The sequence below is a fragment of the Sceloporus occidentalis genome, unplaced genomic scaffold, assembly GCF_023333645.1.
Source record: "Sceloporus occidentalis isolate IW3139 unplaced genomic scaffold, rSceOcc1.0.p SCAF_86, whole genome shotgun sequence".
In the NCBI taxonomy this organism is placed as follows: Eukaryota; Metazoa; Chordata; class Lepidosauria; order Squamata; family Phrynosomatidae; genus Sceloporus; species Sceloporus occidentalis.
Window position 1 is genome coordinate 1,206,499 of NW_028317066.1, and position 16,711 is coordinate 1,223,209.

A 16,711-nucleotide genomic window follows, 5' to 3' on the forward strand; every position below is an offset into this window, starting at 1 on the left:
CTGCTTTGGAAACAGTCTCCCTGTGTATACTATATGTATATAAATATATATAGATATATATAGATATAGATATATAGATGTAGTGTGTTTGCCTTTGCTGTTCTTATGGCTGGGAATGTTGCTGAGGACTGAGGAGAGAAGAAAGTGTCAGTTTTGTGCAAACTCACAACTTCTGTGCATCAAAGGGTCAAATAGCAAAGAACTTTATTGAAAACACATAGTCAGAAATTCAGTATTTAAGCCAGAACTGCCCTCCCCAAGCCAAAGAATATATTGACACCCCAAAACCTAAAACTCCACCCTATTGCAAACCTAGCCCCCATCAACAATTCCCACCATCTATCCCCCACTATTAACCAGCCCCACTTTGCCATCCTTCTCACACGCACAATCTCTCCCTGCCCCAGACATTCGAAGAAGCTAGCTCCCTTTCTGTTACTACCAGTCCCCAACTTTCTTTAGCCAACATCCCTGCTCCCCAGCTACCTATCCTATATTGTGACCCACAATCCCCAGCCAAATTTATAACCGAAAGCAATTGTCTATATTAGTAGCTATTAAAACCTAAACTTAACAACACATAACTTTAAAACATAGACAGACATATGGACAGAAAAACCGTAAAAATAAAATCATAAGGGCCTTTTCTTAGCACCGCTGGATTGAAAAAAAATATTTTTGTATGCCTTCTTCACAAAAATAATGGTTGCTCACTGTTTGGATTTGTGTGGTTTCTCTCCTGTGTAGCCTCTGTGGTGACTGAATAGGCCTGACCTCCAAGAAAAGCATATTCCACACTGCTGGCATTTGTATGGCTTCTCTCCTGTGTGGACTCTCTGATGTGTCACTAGGTCTGACTTTGAAGTAAAACATTTCCCACAATGCTGACATTTGTATGGCTTCTCTCCTGTGTGAACTCTCTGATGTTTCACTAGGTCCGACTTCCAAGAAAAACGTTTCCCACAATGCTGGCATTTGTATGGCTTCTCTCCAGTGTGGACTCTCTGATGTGTCACTAGGACTGACTTCATATAAAAACATTTCCCACAATGCTGGCATTTGTATGGCTTCTCTCCTGTGTGGACTCTCTGATGTCTCACTAGGGTTGACTTCTGAGAAAAACATTTCCCACAATGCTGGCATTTGTATGGCTTCTCTCCAGTGTGGACTCTCTGATGTGTCACTAGGACTGACTTCATATAAAAACGTTTCCCACAATGCTGGCATTTGTATGGCTTCTCTCCGGTGTGGATTATTTGATGTCTCACTAAGACTGCGTTCAAAGAAAAACATTTCCCACAATGCTGGCATTTGTATGGCTTCTCTCCTGTGTGGACTCTCTCATGTGTCACTAGGTGTGACTTCCGAGAAAAAACTTTCCCACAATGCTGGCATTTGTATGGCTTCTCTCCTGTGTGGATTATTTGATGTCTCACTAAGACTGCCTTCAAAGAAAAACATTTCCCACAATTCTGGCATTTGTATGGCTTCTCTCCTGTGTGGATTATTTGATGTCTCACTAAGACTGCCTTCAAAGAAAAACATTTCCCACAATTCTGGCATTTGTATGGCTTCTCTCCTGTATGGATTTTCTGGTGTGTCAGTAAGTTTGACTGCTGAGAAAAACAGTTCCCACAATGCTGGCATTTGTATGGCTTCTCTCCTGTATGGATTTTCTGGTGTGTCAGTAAGTTTGACTGCTGAGAAAAACAGTTCCCACAATGCTGGCATTTGTATGGCTTCTCTCCTGTGTGGATTATTTGATGTCTCACTAAGACTCCCTTCCAAGAAAAACATTTCCCACAATGCTGGCATTTGTATGGCTTCTCTCCTGTATGGACTTTCTGATGCCTAACTAGGACTGACTTTGAAGAAAAACCTTTCCCACAATGCTGGCATTTGTATGGCTTCTCTCCAGTGTGGACTCTCTGATGCATGACAAGGTTCAACTTGTACGCAAAATGTTTCCCACAATTCTGGCAGTTGTATGGCTTTTCTGATGTGTGGACTCTCTCATAACTGACAAGTTTTTCTGTAAAGAAGGATAATGACAGACAACACTGAATATCAGAGTTAAGAGAGGAAAGTGTTAGCCCAAGATTTATCCCTACATTCACACCTCCCTATTTGATATGAAATTAATAATGTTGGGGTGAGTGACCTGAGCATGACGCTGTTGCCGATGCCCAAAATCCATGAAAGGATTATATCCTTACTCACAGGAGCTGGCAAAGAAGAGATTGTGGGGGAACTACCTTGAAGCAGATAGTCATACAGACTGTTGAAAAAAGATTCCTTTAAACATGTGTAAAAATATTTTGATTGAAAAGTGGCCTCATATCCTGTGAGACGGCCAGAGAGTGCTGAGTCTGAGCACATGGCATGATGCAAGCTAACTGCAGAGGACGCTTCATGCTGTGTGGCACCAGGAGATGAATCACAACCAATAGAGTATACAGCTCACATGTGGATTGGAGTGGAGGTGTGTATACAAGAGATGGTGAACATGATGGAAGTCAGAGAGGAGAGCCTGCAAATATTTTTATTATTTTGCAACTTAAGATAGAGGACTTCCAAAGATTCGAATGAAATCAACTATGTCTGTGACTTATTTTTAAGTGTGAAAAGTGGTCTGTGCATTGCCAATACCTGTATCTCAAAATCTGTTTCCATTCTGTGCTATGTTATTGTTGTGCTGCATCTGGGAGCATCGTGCTCATATTGCACTGCACATGGGCTTGTGAACGGGACTGGAATTCAGAGCCAACAAGGACCTGAGGACCGGTGTGCTAAACCCTTATGTCTGAGGTATTTGCACCAGGGCCAGCTCTTCCATACAGGCCACATAGGCAGCCAACCAGGGCACAACAAGTTCAGGGGCGCCATTGGCGCTCCTCTTGAAGCACGCACGCACGTGCGCACGCATGCTCAGCTCCAGCACCAGGGCACCAAAAGCGCTCCTCCTGGCTTTACTGGGCTGTGTGCTGCCAGGAGAGGAAAGGGCGCTTGCTGGAGGCAAGCTTCAGGAGAGCGCAAGTGGCATCCTGGCGCTTGTTTGGGGCTGCGCACACGCACTCCAGCAAGCACCCTTTCCTATCCTCCTGGCCCTGGCTCCTTTCTGCAAAGCCAGGAGGAGCACAAGTGCTGCCCCTAAACTTTTTGCGGGGCCTGAGGGGGAGGCGCCAGGCAGGCAAAAAGCCCTGGAGGAGAGGGAGAGAGGGACAAGAGGCTGCATCAGGCTGCATCCACACTGAAGAAATAACCCAGTTTGGCAGCGCTTTAACTCGTTTCTGGCTCAAGGCTATGGATTCTGGGAGTGTGAGTATGTTGTGGGGCCCAGATATCAAGGCTTAACTCTTTTCTGGCTCATGGCTATGGGATTCTGGGAATTAGAGTATTTCCTGGGGTCCAGATATCAAGGCAGTCTCTTTTCTTATTCAAGGCTATGGAATTCTGGGAGTCAGAGTATGTTCTGGGGTCCAGATATCAAGGCTTAACTCTTTTCTGGCTCAAGGCTATGGGATTCTGGGAGTTAGAGTTTGTTCTGGGGTCCAGATATCAAGGCTTGACTCTTTTCTTGCTCAAGGCTATGGAATTCTGGGAGCCAGAGTATGTTCTGGGGTCCAGATATCAAGGCTTAACTCTTTTCTGGCTCATGGCTATGGAATTCTGGGAGTTGGGGTATGTTGTGGGGCCCAGATATCAAGGCTTGACTCTTCTGGCCTCTTTTTATAGGACACATCCTACATTTCAGACTTCTACCCAGAAGGAATTTCAAAACGTCCTCATTTTTTGTAAGATGAGCAGATGTCCTCCTTTTCTAGGACATGTCCTATGTTTCAACCTTCTGGCCAGGATGAATGTCAAAATATCTTCTATTTTTGGTTGGATGACCACACGTCCTCCTTTATCCAGGATACGGCACACATTTGAGCCCTGCCCAGGAGCAATGTCAAAACATCCTCCATTTTACCAGGGTGACCAGACGTCATCCTTTATCCAGGGCACATCCTACATTTCTGCCCAGGAGGAATTTCAAAACATCCTGGTTTGTTCAGAGAGTTTGCCTTTGCCAGTCTTTCCTTGAGGATGAGAGTGTGTGACTTACTTGCCTAGTGGGTTTTCTTGGTTTGTTCAGAGAGTTTGTTTTTGGTGACTTGGGGGTGTGCGAGTGAATGGGTGTGTGCCTTCAAGAGGTTTTCTTGGGAGGTTTGTCAGAGAGGTTTGTCTTTGCCATCCTCTGAGGCTGAGAGAGTGTGACTTGCCCAATGGTTTTCTTGGAAGATTTGTTCAGAGGGGATTTGCCTTCACCTTCCCTTAAGGCTGAGAGAGTGTGACAAGCGCTGTGATGTCCCTCGTGTGCCACACCATTTGGACACGGCGCATGAGCCACGTCATCGACACGTGTTCCATGTAAGATATTTAGCCTTCTCTGTTGGAGAGAATCAGATTTTCATTGAATCCTGGTCTCCAGAGTCATAGAATCATAGAATTGTAGAGTTGGAAGAGACCCCAAGGGCCATCCAGTCCAACCCCATTCTGCCATGCAGGAACTCTCAATCAAAGCATCCCCAACAGATGGCCATCCAGTCTCTGCTTAAAGGCCTCCAAAGAAGGAGACTCCGCCACTCTCCAAGGAAACGTCTTCCACTGTTGAACAGCCCTTACTGTCAGGAAGTTACTCCTAGTCCAACACACAAAGCTATAGCCCAACCTCCTATCCAGGAAGAATGTCAAAATGTTCTCCATTTTGAACATGACTGAGAAACATGAATTTATATTGTTTTTTATTCATGTTTTTGGCTTTTAGTTGGTTGTGTTCTCCATTTTTGAATGTCCTACAATTTATCCTACATTTTGTCGTACATCATGTCCTACATTTTTCCTACATTTTGAGGGGTTACCAGAGAGGGACCAAAATATTTCTCGCCTAGGGTGGACAAATATCTAGTGCCGGCCCTGATTTGCACCAAGCACCCATTGCATTCACTTTGATTGTGGACCATATTTTCCCCACCCAGGAAACATTCTAAAGTGATTTAAACCTTATAGAAAACCCAGGTTCTGCCCACTGGCAACAATTTCAGTATAAATATACCAACTGGCTGTTCTTCAGCATCAGTCCAGTTGCAGACAAACACTCTGTTGGTTTACATTACTAAACACCTCACTACACTCGCCAGCTCCACTTGCCATGGGAGTTACTGACTTCTTTCCCATTCTGGACCCTCAGCAATTGGAATCAAGTTCGGTCTAGGTTACATATTACCGTTAGCAAAGCCTAACATGTGTTCACCACTCCCACCTTTGGTACCTAGTTCTTGTGTGTGTGCGTGAACACCTATATGTGTGTGCATGCGTGTACAGTACACTTGCGTCATACGCGGGCATGCCTTATGCGGATTGCAGCATACACTAAAAGCTACACTGAGAAAAGGGGTGGTGTGCCCCATAAGGGTTAATAGCGAGTGTGCCTGTCAGGAGCGTGTCCGTTCCACTGCACGGAGCCCCATTCATTTAAAAAGGGCTTGAGAATACACTGAATTCTCCTAACGCCGGGGGGAGGGGGGGCGGAACAGGATGACTACCGAGGTCACTGTTGCCCCAATCTCTCCTTTGAGCTAAGTATGAAATTTCCCTAAAAGCATAGCACTTGGGAGTATCCTCTCCAGACTCCAGCATTTCGGTTAACAAAGGGCTTCTGGAATCAACCATGGAGCTAAGCAAGCTCAGGTTGGAAAAGAAACATTCGAGAAAAAGGAATTTTTGTGTCGTCCTTTCTTCTCTTCATAGACATTGCTCATAATTTCTAAATGGAACCCCTTAATATGTTTGAAAACAAGGATCTGAGCTGGTTCTCATCAGTTTAGTTCTTAAAATCTGTTAGGTCCATGGCTGTCTCCCAATCCCCAAGGCGCCTCTCCTGGCCTTTCCCAGATTCCCTTCCTCTCCGCAAAGAGCTAGGCAATCCTGGCTTTGCTCCTGCTTTCCCCTCCTGGCTCCCATCTGCCAGAGCCCCTTCCCTTTTTCCATCCGCTCCCCAACCTTCCCTCTTGCCTATCTGCACCGCTTCAGCATCTCATTTTCAGCATTTCTTTCCTGCCTTTCAGTTTTTCACTTTCCCTCCGTCTCTCCATCACAGACACATATCCACAGAGTGTGATGCATAAAAGGGATACTTTGAGGCCCATTTGTTGAGAAAGGCCGGATAATCAGTACAGTATACAAATAACTCATTGGCAAAGGCAGAGCAAGGGGGCTGGGACCTGGACTCCAGTTTTGGTGAGGGTCAAGCACCAGGGAGCAGCCTTAAAACATTTATAAGACAGGCATGGACTACTGATGGGGTTTGGAGGAGATCTCAGGGGCAAGCCCACATTGTATTTCCGGGGGGGGGGGGAATGAAATAATATTGTGCCCCTCAACATCCCACAGCATCCCTTTGGGGAAGTGGGGGCCATTTTGCTACTGTTGGGCCCTCTCTGAGCCATTGCAGGCCAAGGGAGGTCTTTCCCCCAAGAAGACTCTCCAGAGCCTTAAAAGGATGGAAGAGGGGCCAAAAAAGGTAGGAAACTTGCTCAGGGATGTAATGAGTAACTTTTGTGTGTGAAAAGCATTAATCTCCATGGCTTCTGTCCACAAAATCCTAGAATTGGCAGTTTAGGATGGAGTAATTAGAATCCTTAGAAACTGGAGAGCAATAGTGCCTCACTGAACTACAGATTCAGATATTCTACAGGATGTTGCTATCACAATTATATACAGAATATACTCCCTTAGAGTTTGGTGGAGTCCTCTTCTTTGGAGGTCTTTAAAGAGAGGCTGGATGGCCATCTCTTGGGGGTGATTTGAATGTGTATTCCTGCATGGCAGAAGGGGGTTGAACTGGATAGTCCTTGTGGTCTATTCCAATTCTATGATTCTGTAATTCTAGTGGAACCATAGCGACATGATAACATAGTATGAAAAGGCCCTCAGTCTTTATAGAAAGAGCCATGGATTCAGGTTCCTTACCTACAGAAGCCGCATTCTCATAATTGTCCATCATTACATAATTGTACAAAAGTTTCTGTTTCTTTGTCAACAGATTCCATTCTTCTTCAGAGAAATATACTGCCACATCTGCAAAGGTCACCTGCAACAGAAAATAGCCCTCATCCAGAGAGTGACTAAGGAAAAGGGGAGGAAAGCACATGATGCATCCAAATATTATTTCATCACTTCACAATTCAGTCCAGGAAATAAACTTTAAATTCTATCAGCAAGAAAAAAAACCCTACTGCCTCCCCCCCCCCCTTTTTTTTATTATTGTGATAATACATCTTTTTTTTTTTTACAAAGTTTGCATGTTTACAACAAGATAAATAAAAACATATATAAACAAGCTATAAATCTGTCATATGTTAGGCTTATGCCTGATAACTCTCCACAAGAAACTGTATAACTTTATCTTTTAATACAACATCTTGTTCCCCTATCTCTAGGTATGAATAGAAAGGTTTTGTTTCTTGTACCTCTCCTTACCGAGCAGCCGCTAAATAAAGTCTTACAGCTTCCCAATCCTTTCCCCATTTAACCATATCCTTCTTGTTTATTAATGCTGTTAATCTGTCTAGATCTTTCAATTCCCGGATTTCGTTTTGCCAAGTCTCTATTTGTGGGGTTATTAAGGTAATTTCCAGTTCTTTTCTCTTATCCTTCTGGTAGCTGATCTTAAGTAAAATAATATTTCCCAATATTTCCTTTCTTCCTCTGGGTCTAGTAATGAAGTCTTGTTTAACAGATATATTTCTGGTCCAAACTCAAAATCAATTTTTAATATTAATTTTATTTCCAAATGAATCTTCACCCAAAATGACTTTATATAAGTGCATTGCCACCACATAATCAAATATGTACCTATTTCTTTTTGGCATCTCCAACACCGGTTATCCTTTAATTTATAATTTTTTCTAGTGAGAATGGTGTTTGATACCATCTATTTACAACTTTAAAATAATTTTCTTTTATTGTTTGTTTTTAATCTAGCTTTCCCCCATTTTTCCAAGTCTAAATTGTATCCCAATTCTTGTGCCCATTTTGTCATAGAATCTTTAATTTCCACTTCTTCTAGGGATCTTTTCAGTAAGATGTTATACATTTTACATAATATATTTTTTTCATTAATATAATTTCTAATTTGTTATATTCTTTCCCAAAACCAAATAAACTCTCATCCTTTGTAAATCTTTCATTAAGCTGAATATAATTCAACCAATTCATATGGCCTATTTTAGTTATGATTTCTTCCTTTAACCTTAATATAACATTTCTTTCATTATTATTATTATTATTATTAACCTTTATTTATAAAGCGCTGTAAATTTATCATTAGTTAATATGTTTCTGTACCTTATCCATTTCTGTTCTTTTCCCCGTTGGCCTAAAAAAGCCTCCTTTGGGGAAACCCAAAGCGGAAGTCCAATGTAAAACATTTTTTCACAGTTAACCAGTTATTAATGAAAGGTTTCCTCAATAGATGTTCATTAAAGACTTTGTCCCATCGTGTCCATCATATGAGACGTATACAAAAAAACTACTGCCTTTGAGATCCAGTTTGTCTCGAATCTTTTAAATATAATATAAAATATAATAAAAAATATAATTTAGGCCATGGCTGGGATACTCAGGATGGATTAGGATACTGACAATCCCAACACATTTAGCTACAGTACATTTAGCTACAAAAGAATTATGGGGCATTTAGCCATTTCTTGCCAAATTTCGGAGGCAAATGTCATTTTTAAAAACCAGTTCTGGGGAGCACTCTGGACTTGAGGGCCACTGGCCCACCCCCAATTTAGATCCAGAGGTGGTCTCCCATATCCCCAACATTTTACAAACAGGAAAAGCAAGGAACATGTGGACAAGCAACACCAGAAAGTGGTGAGGATGGCCAAAGTTGTTTATGAGGAAGATCACATAAGCTAGGAAGGGCACAGCAGTTTGCTTTTGCCTCAGCCTCCTGGCAAAGGTAGATCCTGGCAACTTATCTCCTCTCCTTTTTCCCCTTTTCAGTTGATGGGGTGCAAACTCCTTGGAAGTCATTTTGCAGCAACTGAAGTGAGTTGAGGAGAAGGGGGAAAGTGGGAGGAGGAGAGAGAAACCATGACATTTTTTAAAACCCCTGAGAAAGTAGGGTGACAAAGAATTAACCAGGACTTTCTCTGCCAAACTGGGACAATATGTGCTCCACTTGCTTTCATGAGCTGGCCCAGAAGTGACACAAATTAAACTAATAGTCAGGATGTTGACTCACCAAAGAGTTGTTGTACTTGGACAGCCTCTTTCTCTTGGAGCACAAAACCCTCCGCTTGGCCTCTGTGTTGTCCATTAGGTGGGCAATGGGGGTCCTCGTGGCCCTGCACTTGGGTCTCTTCCAGTAAAATATGCCCCAAAGCTGTGTAAAAGGAGGCCGAGATGAAGTTCCTGAGAAAAGAGATTAAGGTTAGGCTTGAGAACAGCATGCTGCTGGTGAGATACGCAGATGACATATGCCTCCTTTGGGCCGATGCAGAGGTGGGCATCCCCTTCCTCCCTCTTCACCAAACAAAGCCCTCTGGACCTAGTGTAGATTCACTGCAGCTCCCCTACACAACAGATACTCAATGTCAAAATGCTTTTGACGTTGCTATTTTGTTCAGCATGTGAGGCTGCAGCATGTGTTAACATATGGCGCCAGATTCTGCACCTTGACTGTAGTCAGTAATTTGTGAGCTGAAGAAACACCTGTCGCTTTCTCAATGAGCAGAGACCCTGTAATCTTCTCTCAGATGAGGCTTTTATTCATATAAGAAGTTCCACTGTGTACAACACTATATACATCGACACCCTCCACCATCCACACCAGTAACAACCCACTCTGAGGCACACACTGTCTGACTCTTCCTCAGTGACAGTTGAGAATGACAGTTGGCAGTTGGATCAACATTCCAGTGATGCACTGTTTAAATGCTGACACATCTAACTGTCACTAGAGCTGTCAATGACTTCCACAACAGTTCCATCTAGTGGCCACATGCCTGTCATTTCCTCAGACCTGTTCACCATGGTCCTGACACTCCATGCCTTGTGAGAGTGGAGGGGGGTCAGGGGATGGGGAATTGGAGAGGACCCTGGCTATGTCCCTGTAGCTAGATGTGAAATGAGTGCATCATCTGCTGAAACCTCCCGACCTCCCCAGTGGCCCTCAGAGGAGAATGCCTTCCTTTGGCTTCTGGCTAGAGAAACACAGCTGGAGGCTTCTCCAATGCCTCGCACCCAACACTCTCATCAGGCATGGAATGACCATGGAGCATGGCTTCCACAATTCCCATTTTTCATTCTGTATTCCTTCTAATTTCACATCTATTTTAAACCTCTCCCTCATTTGATGATAAAGACACCAGTGACAATCTAGGCCAGATTCTTTAAGTTCTTTCTGTGTTTTGATCTCTAGTTTTCCTTGCGATTCTTTCAGGACAACCTTGTATCTTAACCATTTAGTTTTCTGGATACCTTTCCTCCCGAAAAGAGCCTCATGTGGCAAACACCATAAAGGTATTTTTGGACATATTCTACACTTGTTTCCCCCAGATCTTCAATAGAGCTTTTCTTATGAAATGATTTGTGCTTTCTTTATGGACTTTCTCTTTACCGTAAATTAGGTATCCATTCCACCCAAATCTCAAATGTTCACCCTCCAGACATAACAACTGTTCATTCTCTAATACAAACCATTCTCTAATCCAAACTAAACAACAAGCAGCATAATAAAGTTTTAAGTTTGGTAAACCCAGCCCTCCTCTACTTTTGTCATCACAAAGTATTTTCGTCTTTATCCTGGCTCTATTTTTAATTCCAAATAAATTCTGAGATTTCCTTTTGCCATAGATTCAAGGGTTTATCATTCTGGATGATGGGTATCGCTTGGAACATTAACAGTATTTCAGGAAGTAAACTTATTTGGATCAGTGACATTTTTCCTAATAGCGATAAGTGTAATTTCCCCCATTTTTCTAGGTCTTTTCTGATTTCCTTCCATGTGTCTCATAGTTATTCTGAAATGGATATGAGTTTTTATTTGTTAAATTTATTCCTAGATATTTAACTTTCTTTCCCTCTTCAAATCCACTAATTTCTTCCTGCATTTGTTCTTCCTTTTCCCCATATTTTTTTATTAATGTTGTTTTGTCTCTGTTTACTTTTAGTCCTGAAACATATTCCAATTCCACTATTACATCCATCAATTCTCTTGTGCTCTTTTCTGGGTTCTCCAGGGAATACAAATGTCGTCTGAGAAGACTCTCATTTTAAAATCAGTTTTATTTATTTTTATTCCATTGATCTTATTTTCTTATCTTATCCTATTATTCAGTGCTTCAAGGATCAGAATAAACAAAAAGGGGTGATAGTGGGAAAGCTTGCCTTGTACCTTTAGAAATCTTAAATTCCTCTGTTTTTTATAGCTAACAGTTAGTTTGGCTCTTTGATCTTTATACATTGCCTTTATCCATCTATAATAAGAAGCTCCTATTTCCATTTTTAAAGTGTCACAAATAACATATCCCATCCTATGTTATTGAAGGCCTTTTCTAAAAAGATAAGTGTTTTTTCGTTGTGCCTTTGAAAATATTCAATTATATTTCAGACGTTTTGTATATTACCACTGACTTGTCCTTATGAATCCAGTGTTTGAGAACCTTTTTTTGAGTCTATGGGCCAAAATCATAGAAAATAATTTATAATCCATATCTAATAAGGAAATAAGCCTATAGCTCTTTACCTCAGTTGCATCTCTATCTTGTTTTAACAGCAAAGTTATATTAGCTTGTTTCCATGTTTCAGGATAATGGTTTTCTTTGATGGCATTTACAGGAAGAAATACCTTTAAACCCTTTGATCTTTTTGCTCAATATGTCATGTAAACTGGAAAAGGAAGTAGCTAAAAGATTTTCCAGACTAATTTTGTAGATGGTCACTCACAGTATTGGAAAAACATCCAAATTCCCAAAACAGAGGAGTGGATAATTAAACTAAGGGAAGCAAAGGGATTGGACATTTTAACCGCAATCATGAGGGATAAATCAGTTGAGAAAACTAAAGAGGACTGGTCATGCTTTGATTTATTTTGTAATACTATGTTATAGGTATTTCTACTTTTTTGTTGTTGTAGCTGTATTTGTTATGCAAATGTCTTGGTATGTTTTTTTTCATTTTTGTTTGTAAAGGATTATTTATAAATAAATTACAAAAGAAAAAAAGTGGTTTCCAACCAGATTATTTCTGAAGTGCAGATACAGCCTCAGTCGGTTATAAAGGATAGAAGAACCCAAGTAGATTTTTATCCTGGTAAAAATGGTTTTGCTTTTTTTAAAATAAAAGCAGTTTGCTTTTCTGTCTAATCTTTATTTTTATTGTTCTTGTTTGTTTGTTTGTATGTTTGTTTCATTCTTGGTAATATGAGTTATTCTGGTCTGTCTCCTTCCTTCTTGTCTGAAAATCTATTAATAAGGAAACTGGGGGGACTTTTAAAACCTCCCAAAGGAGCCACTTTTGGCCTTTTTTGGGGGACTAGCCTCCTCTTAGAAGCCAAACCCTGATGTTTGTGAAGAAGAAGAAGAATAAGGCTTGTATTAAAAGTATCCTCCCCATTTCTGATCCCTTTTAAAACCCTTGTTCCCCAGAAGGAGCAGAGCTTTGTAATAAGAAAACCCTCTCTGAAAAGAGACACAAAAGACACACAAAGGGACACACTGCCTTCCTTTTGGCCCAAGGAGCCTGGCCTCCTCCTCTCTCTGGAGCCTCAGGAAAGAAAGAGAAGCCTCTGTTCAACTGAGGCTCAGAGAAGGTTCTGGAACATTATTCCTCACAGTCACAAGAAGCACAAAATGGCTGCCAGAACACAAAATGGCAGCCTCTGCCTGAGCGCTTGGCAGTTGACAGTTTGAGGCTTTCAGGGAACCCAAAATGGAGGATGAAAGGGCCCCAAAGTCAGAAGGGACCCCAAACAGGATTCCCAAACCTGAACAACACCTAAAATCTTTCCTGATGCTATAATATAGAGACTCACTGAGATACTCTTTATAAATACATCTTTACATGTCTTTATATATAAATAAAATTTAATATTACTAATGCTACTACTAATAATAGTAATAATAAGTTACAACCAGGAGATTTCTCCCTCTGGCTTCTCCCCCAGAGGCCTCTGCCTATGCTCAGGAGCCCCTTCTTCTTCTCCTTCTTCTTCCTCTGCAGAATCCTCCAGAGGTCTCTCTGCTCCTCCTCCTCCTTAGGCTCTTCCTCTAAGCCTTTCTCCTCCTCCTCCTCCTCAGGTCCTTCTTCTAAGCCTTCCTCCTCCTCTTCCTCAGGCCCTTCCTATAAGCCCTTCCTCTTCCTCTTCCTCCTCCTCCTCCTCCTCAGGCCCTTCCTCTAAGCCTTCCTCCTCCTCCTCCTCTTCCTCTAAGCCCTCCTCCTCCTCCTCCTCTTCCTCTAAGCCTTCCTCCTCCTCCTCCTCTTCCTCTAAGCCTTCCTCCTCCTCCTCTTCCTCCTCCTCCTCAGGTCCTTCTTCTAAGCCTTCCTTCTCTTCCTCCTCCTCTTCCTCAGGCCCTTCCTGTAAGCCCTTCCTCTTCCTCCTCCTCCTCCTCCTCAGGTCCTTCTTCTAAGACTTCCTCCTCCTCTTCCTCAGGCCCTTCCTATAAGCCCTTCCTCTTCCTCCTCCTCAGGTCCTTCTTCTAAGCCTTCCTCCTCCTCTTCCTCAGGCCCTTCCTGTAAGCCCTTCCTCTTCCTCCTCCTCCTCCTCCTCCTCCTCCTCAGGTCCTTCTTCTAAGCCTTCCTCCTCCTCTTCCTCAGGCCCTTCCTGTAAGCCCTTCCTCTTCCTCCTCCTCCTCCTCCTCCTCCTCCTCCTCCTCCTCCTCCTCAGGTCCTTCTTCTAAGCCTTCCTCCTCCTCTTCCTCAGGCCCTTCCTATAAGCCCTTCCTCTTCCTCTTCCTCCTCCTCAGGCCCTTCCTCTAAGCCTTCCTCCTCCTCCTCCTCTTCCTCTAAGCCTTCCTCCGCCTCCAGCCCTTCCTCTAAGCCTTCCTCTGCCTCCAGCCCTTCTTCTAAGCTTTCCTCCACCTTTTCCTCCCAGACTTTGGGGGTAGAATTGTGTGCCTTCAATTCCTTTCTGGGGATCCTAGGGCAACACTGTCACAGGAGTCTCTTTGTGGGTTTTGTTGAAGAGTGTTTACCATTGCCATCATCTGAGGCTGAGAGAGTGTGCCTTGGGGGCTTGGGGTGTGCTGCGTGCCTTGAACTCGTGTCTAGTGACCCTATTCCCAGGGTTTCCTTGCCTTCAGGTTTGCGTTCCACTTTGCCCTTTGTCTTCCTCTGAGGCTGAGAGAGTGTGACTTACCCAAGGTCACTCATATTATATAATGGGACTTTAGCACCCATGGATTTTGCTATCCAAACCAAATCCCAAAGGATACCAAGGGCCCATTGTTTTTCCATCTTTTTTTTTGCAAACAGCAAAGCAGATCTTGCTTGCCTGATCTTTGCATGTTCAAGAGCAGTGTTGGGCAAATGCTAAGAGATGCCTTGTGAGGTTAGGAAGAGGGTCCTGGAAAACAGTCCTCTTCCTCTGGACCCACAGACTCAGAAAGACATGGGCCCCCATTCAATGGGACCCCTTTCTTTGAGGCTGCTCTAGGTCCAGGAGGGTCTCTCAGGAGAGATTGGGAAAGTCAGCCTTTGAGGAGTTCTGGTCCTTAAAGGTTAATGTCTCCAGGCTTTGCTGAGAGGGCAATATTTGGGATTTGGGCAGATCCAGGCTGCAGGGCTCTCTCAGATCTGGTTCAAAAACACTGCAGAAATGATGATGATGATGAATCTTCCCTTCAAACCCACAGAGCCTTGTGAATGCTCAAATAGTAACAGAGGTCAAAAACACATTGTAGAAATAATCCAATTTGCAGAAATAAACCACTTTAACTGCCCTAGTTCAGTACTCGGGAATCCTGGGAATTTCAGTTTATTATGGCATCTGAGTTGTCTGACAGAGAAGTCTAAATATCTCACAAAACTACAGTTCCCAGAATTCCCTAGCATTCAGCCAGACAGTTAAAGCAGCCCTGAACTTGGACCATTGTTAGTGGTTGGCTTGGAGCCTGAATAGGGTTCTAGAAGGCTGGTGGCTTTGGTTGTTGGCTGCTTAGGAAGAAGGGCTCCTTCTGGGTTTCCTTGGCAGGAAAGGAAAGGAAAGGTGGGTGCCTCAAGATGCCGATGGGAGACCCCTAAATTTGGTTCCTTTGTAAGAATGCTGACTGAGGGGGAAGAGAAGGGTGATGGATTTGGTCCCCAGGGAGGCCCCAGGGCAGGCCACACAACATTCGCAAACTCCCAAGTCAAATCCTGGTTTCCCTTCTTTTGCCCAGGACTGAAACCTGGACCAGAAAGGATCAGGTTTTATTTGCTTTCTTCTCCTGTAACAGGTGCTTTTCCTTGCCCTTTTTACACGTGGCAGTAAAGATACGATACATCAGGGCCTGGCATTGAGCTTCCAGTTTTCATGCATGATCTTCAGACAGGAGATGAGGCTGCCTCTTCTCCATTTTGGAGGTTGCCCAATTCCAGGAAAGAGGAAAGGTCAGAGGTGATGTGAGAGCAGTAGCTTATTATAATTTGCAAGGATTAATTCATTGGTTTCTTCAACTAGAAAAATTGCAGGGGTCTATGGATTGGTTTAGTTTCTTGCTTTCTCTCAGTTGTGGTGGTACAAGGGCTGACTACTATACTCTGCATTCGCCATCTGGCTAGAAAGAAGGCGGCTAAATTAAATGCTTTTTATCTTTAGGTTTTTGTGGATTTTTTGGGCTATGTGGCCATGTTCTAGAAGAGTTTCTTCCTGACATTTCGTCAGCATCTGTGGCTGGCATCTCTGATGCTGGCGAAACATCAGAAAAAACTCTTCTAGAATGTGACCACATAGCCCCAAAAACCTATGGAAGCTGGCCATGAAAGCTTTCGACTTTTTTATCCTGCTTTTTATCCTGTCTCTCCAAGCAAGTGAGAAAGAATAATTCTCTCATTTCCCCTTGATCTGGGAACAGACCTTTAAAAATTTCTCTCTTCATTTCTACACAGGAAAGTATATTGAGTAGATTTGAATGACAAACTGTGAGCGACTGTGGTTAGTAATTTATGCATTAGGCTGAATGAGATTGCTAGAGGCCCTGCCCCAGGTCCTACGTTTTAGCTCACAAACCTCAGGACCTGAATTCACAACCCTATAAGAGAGATGGAGGGACACCAGAAAGTAGGCAACCAAAGTCCTATACATATTATCCAGTTGTACCAGTTTGGTGCCATGTTAGCGGATGTGGATCCACCCTTGAGAAACCTGGGAATGGGGTGCTTAGAACTGGATGCTTGGTAGAGAGTCCCAGTACAATCATTCATGAAAGTTGCTATATAATTCCAAGTACTTCATGAAATAAGAAATCCCAGGATTCTGTGGGAGAGTCCTGGAAGCTTCATGGTGTCAAAGTGCTAGGTTTGGGCAATGGAGATACAACCCAGGTGCCAAAAATGACCCATAGCAATTCTGGACAGACTCATTCAGTCTCTGTGGGTAGAGGGGCTATTTACACCAAGAAACCCATGGATCTTCAAGGGATCTCCAGTTAATTTATTTTATTTATATACATCCATC

General features: G+C 43.0%; 1 protein-coding gene across 1 annotated transcript in view; it reads right to left on the reverse strand.

Moving 5' to 3' along the window:
* Positions 1-279: 279 nt before the first annotated feature.
* The window catches only part of LOC149284975 (uncharacterized), a 34,989-nt gene continuing 18,557 nt past the window's right edge, over positions 280-16,711 (reverse strand). The window contains exon 7 of the mRNA XM_089495965.1: positions 280-1,949. Within this exon, the coding sequence (XP_089352091.1) occupies positions 711-1,949 (1,239 nt within the window). The 3' untranslated portion in view covers positions 280-710. The remainder of the gene's footprint in view (positions 1,950-16,711) is intronic.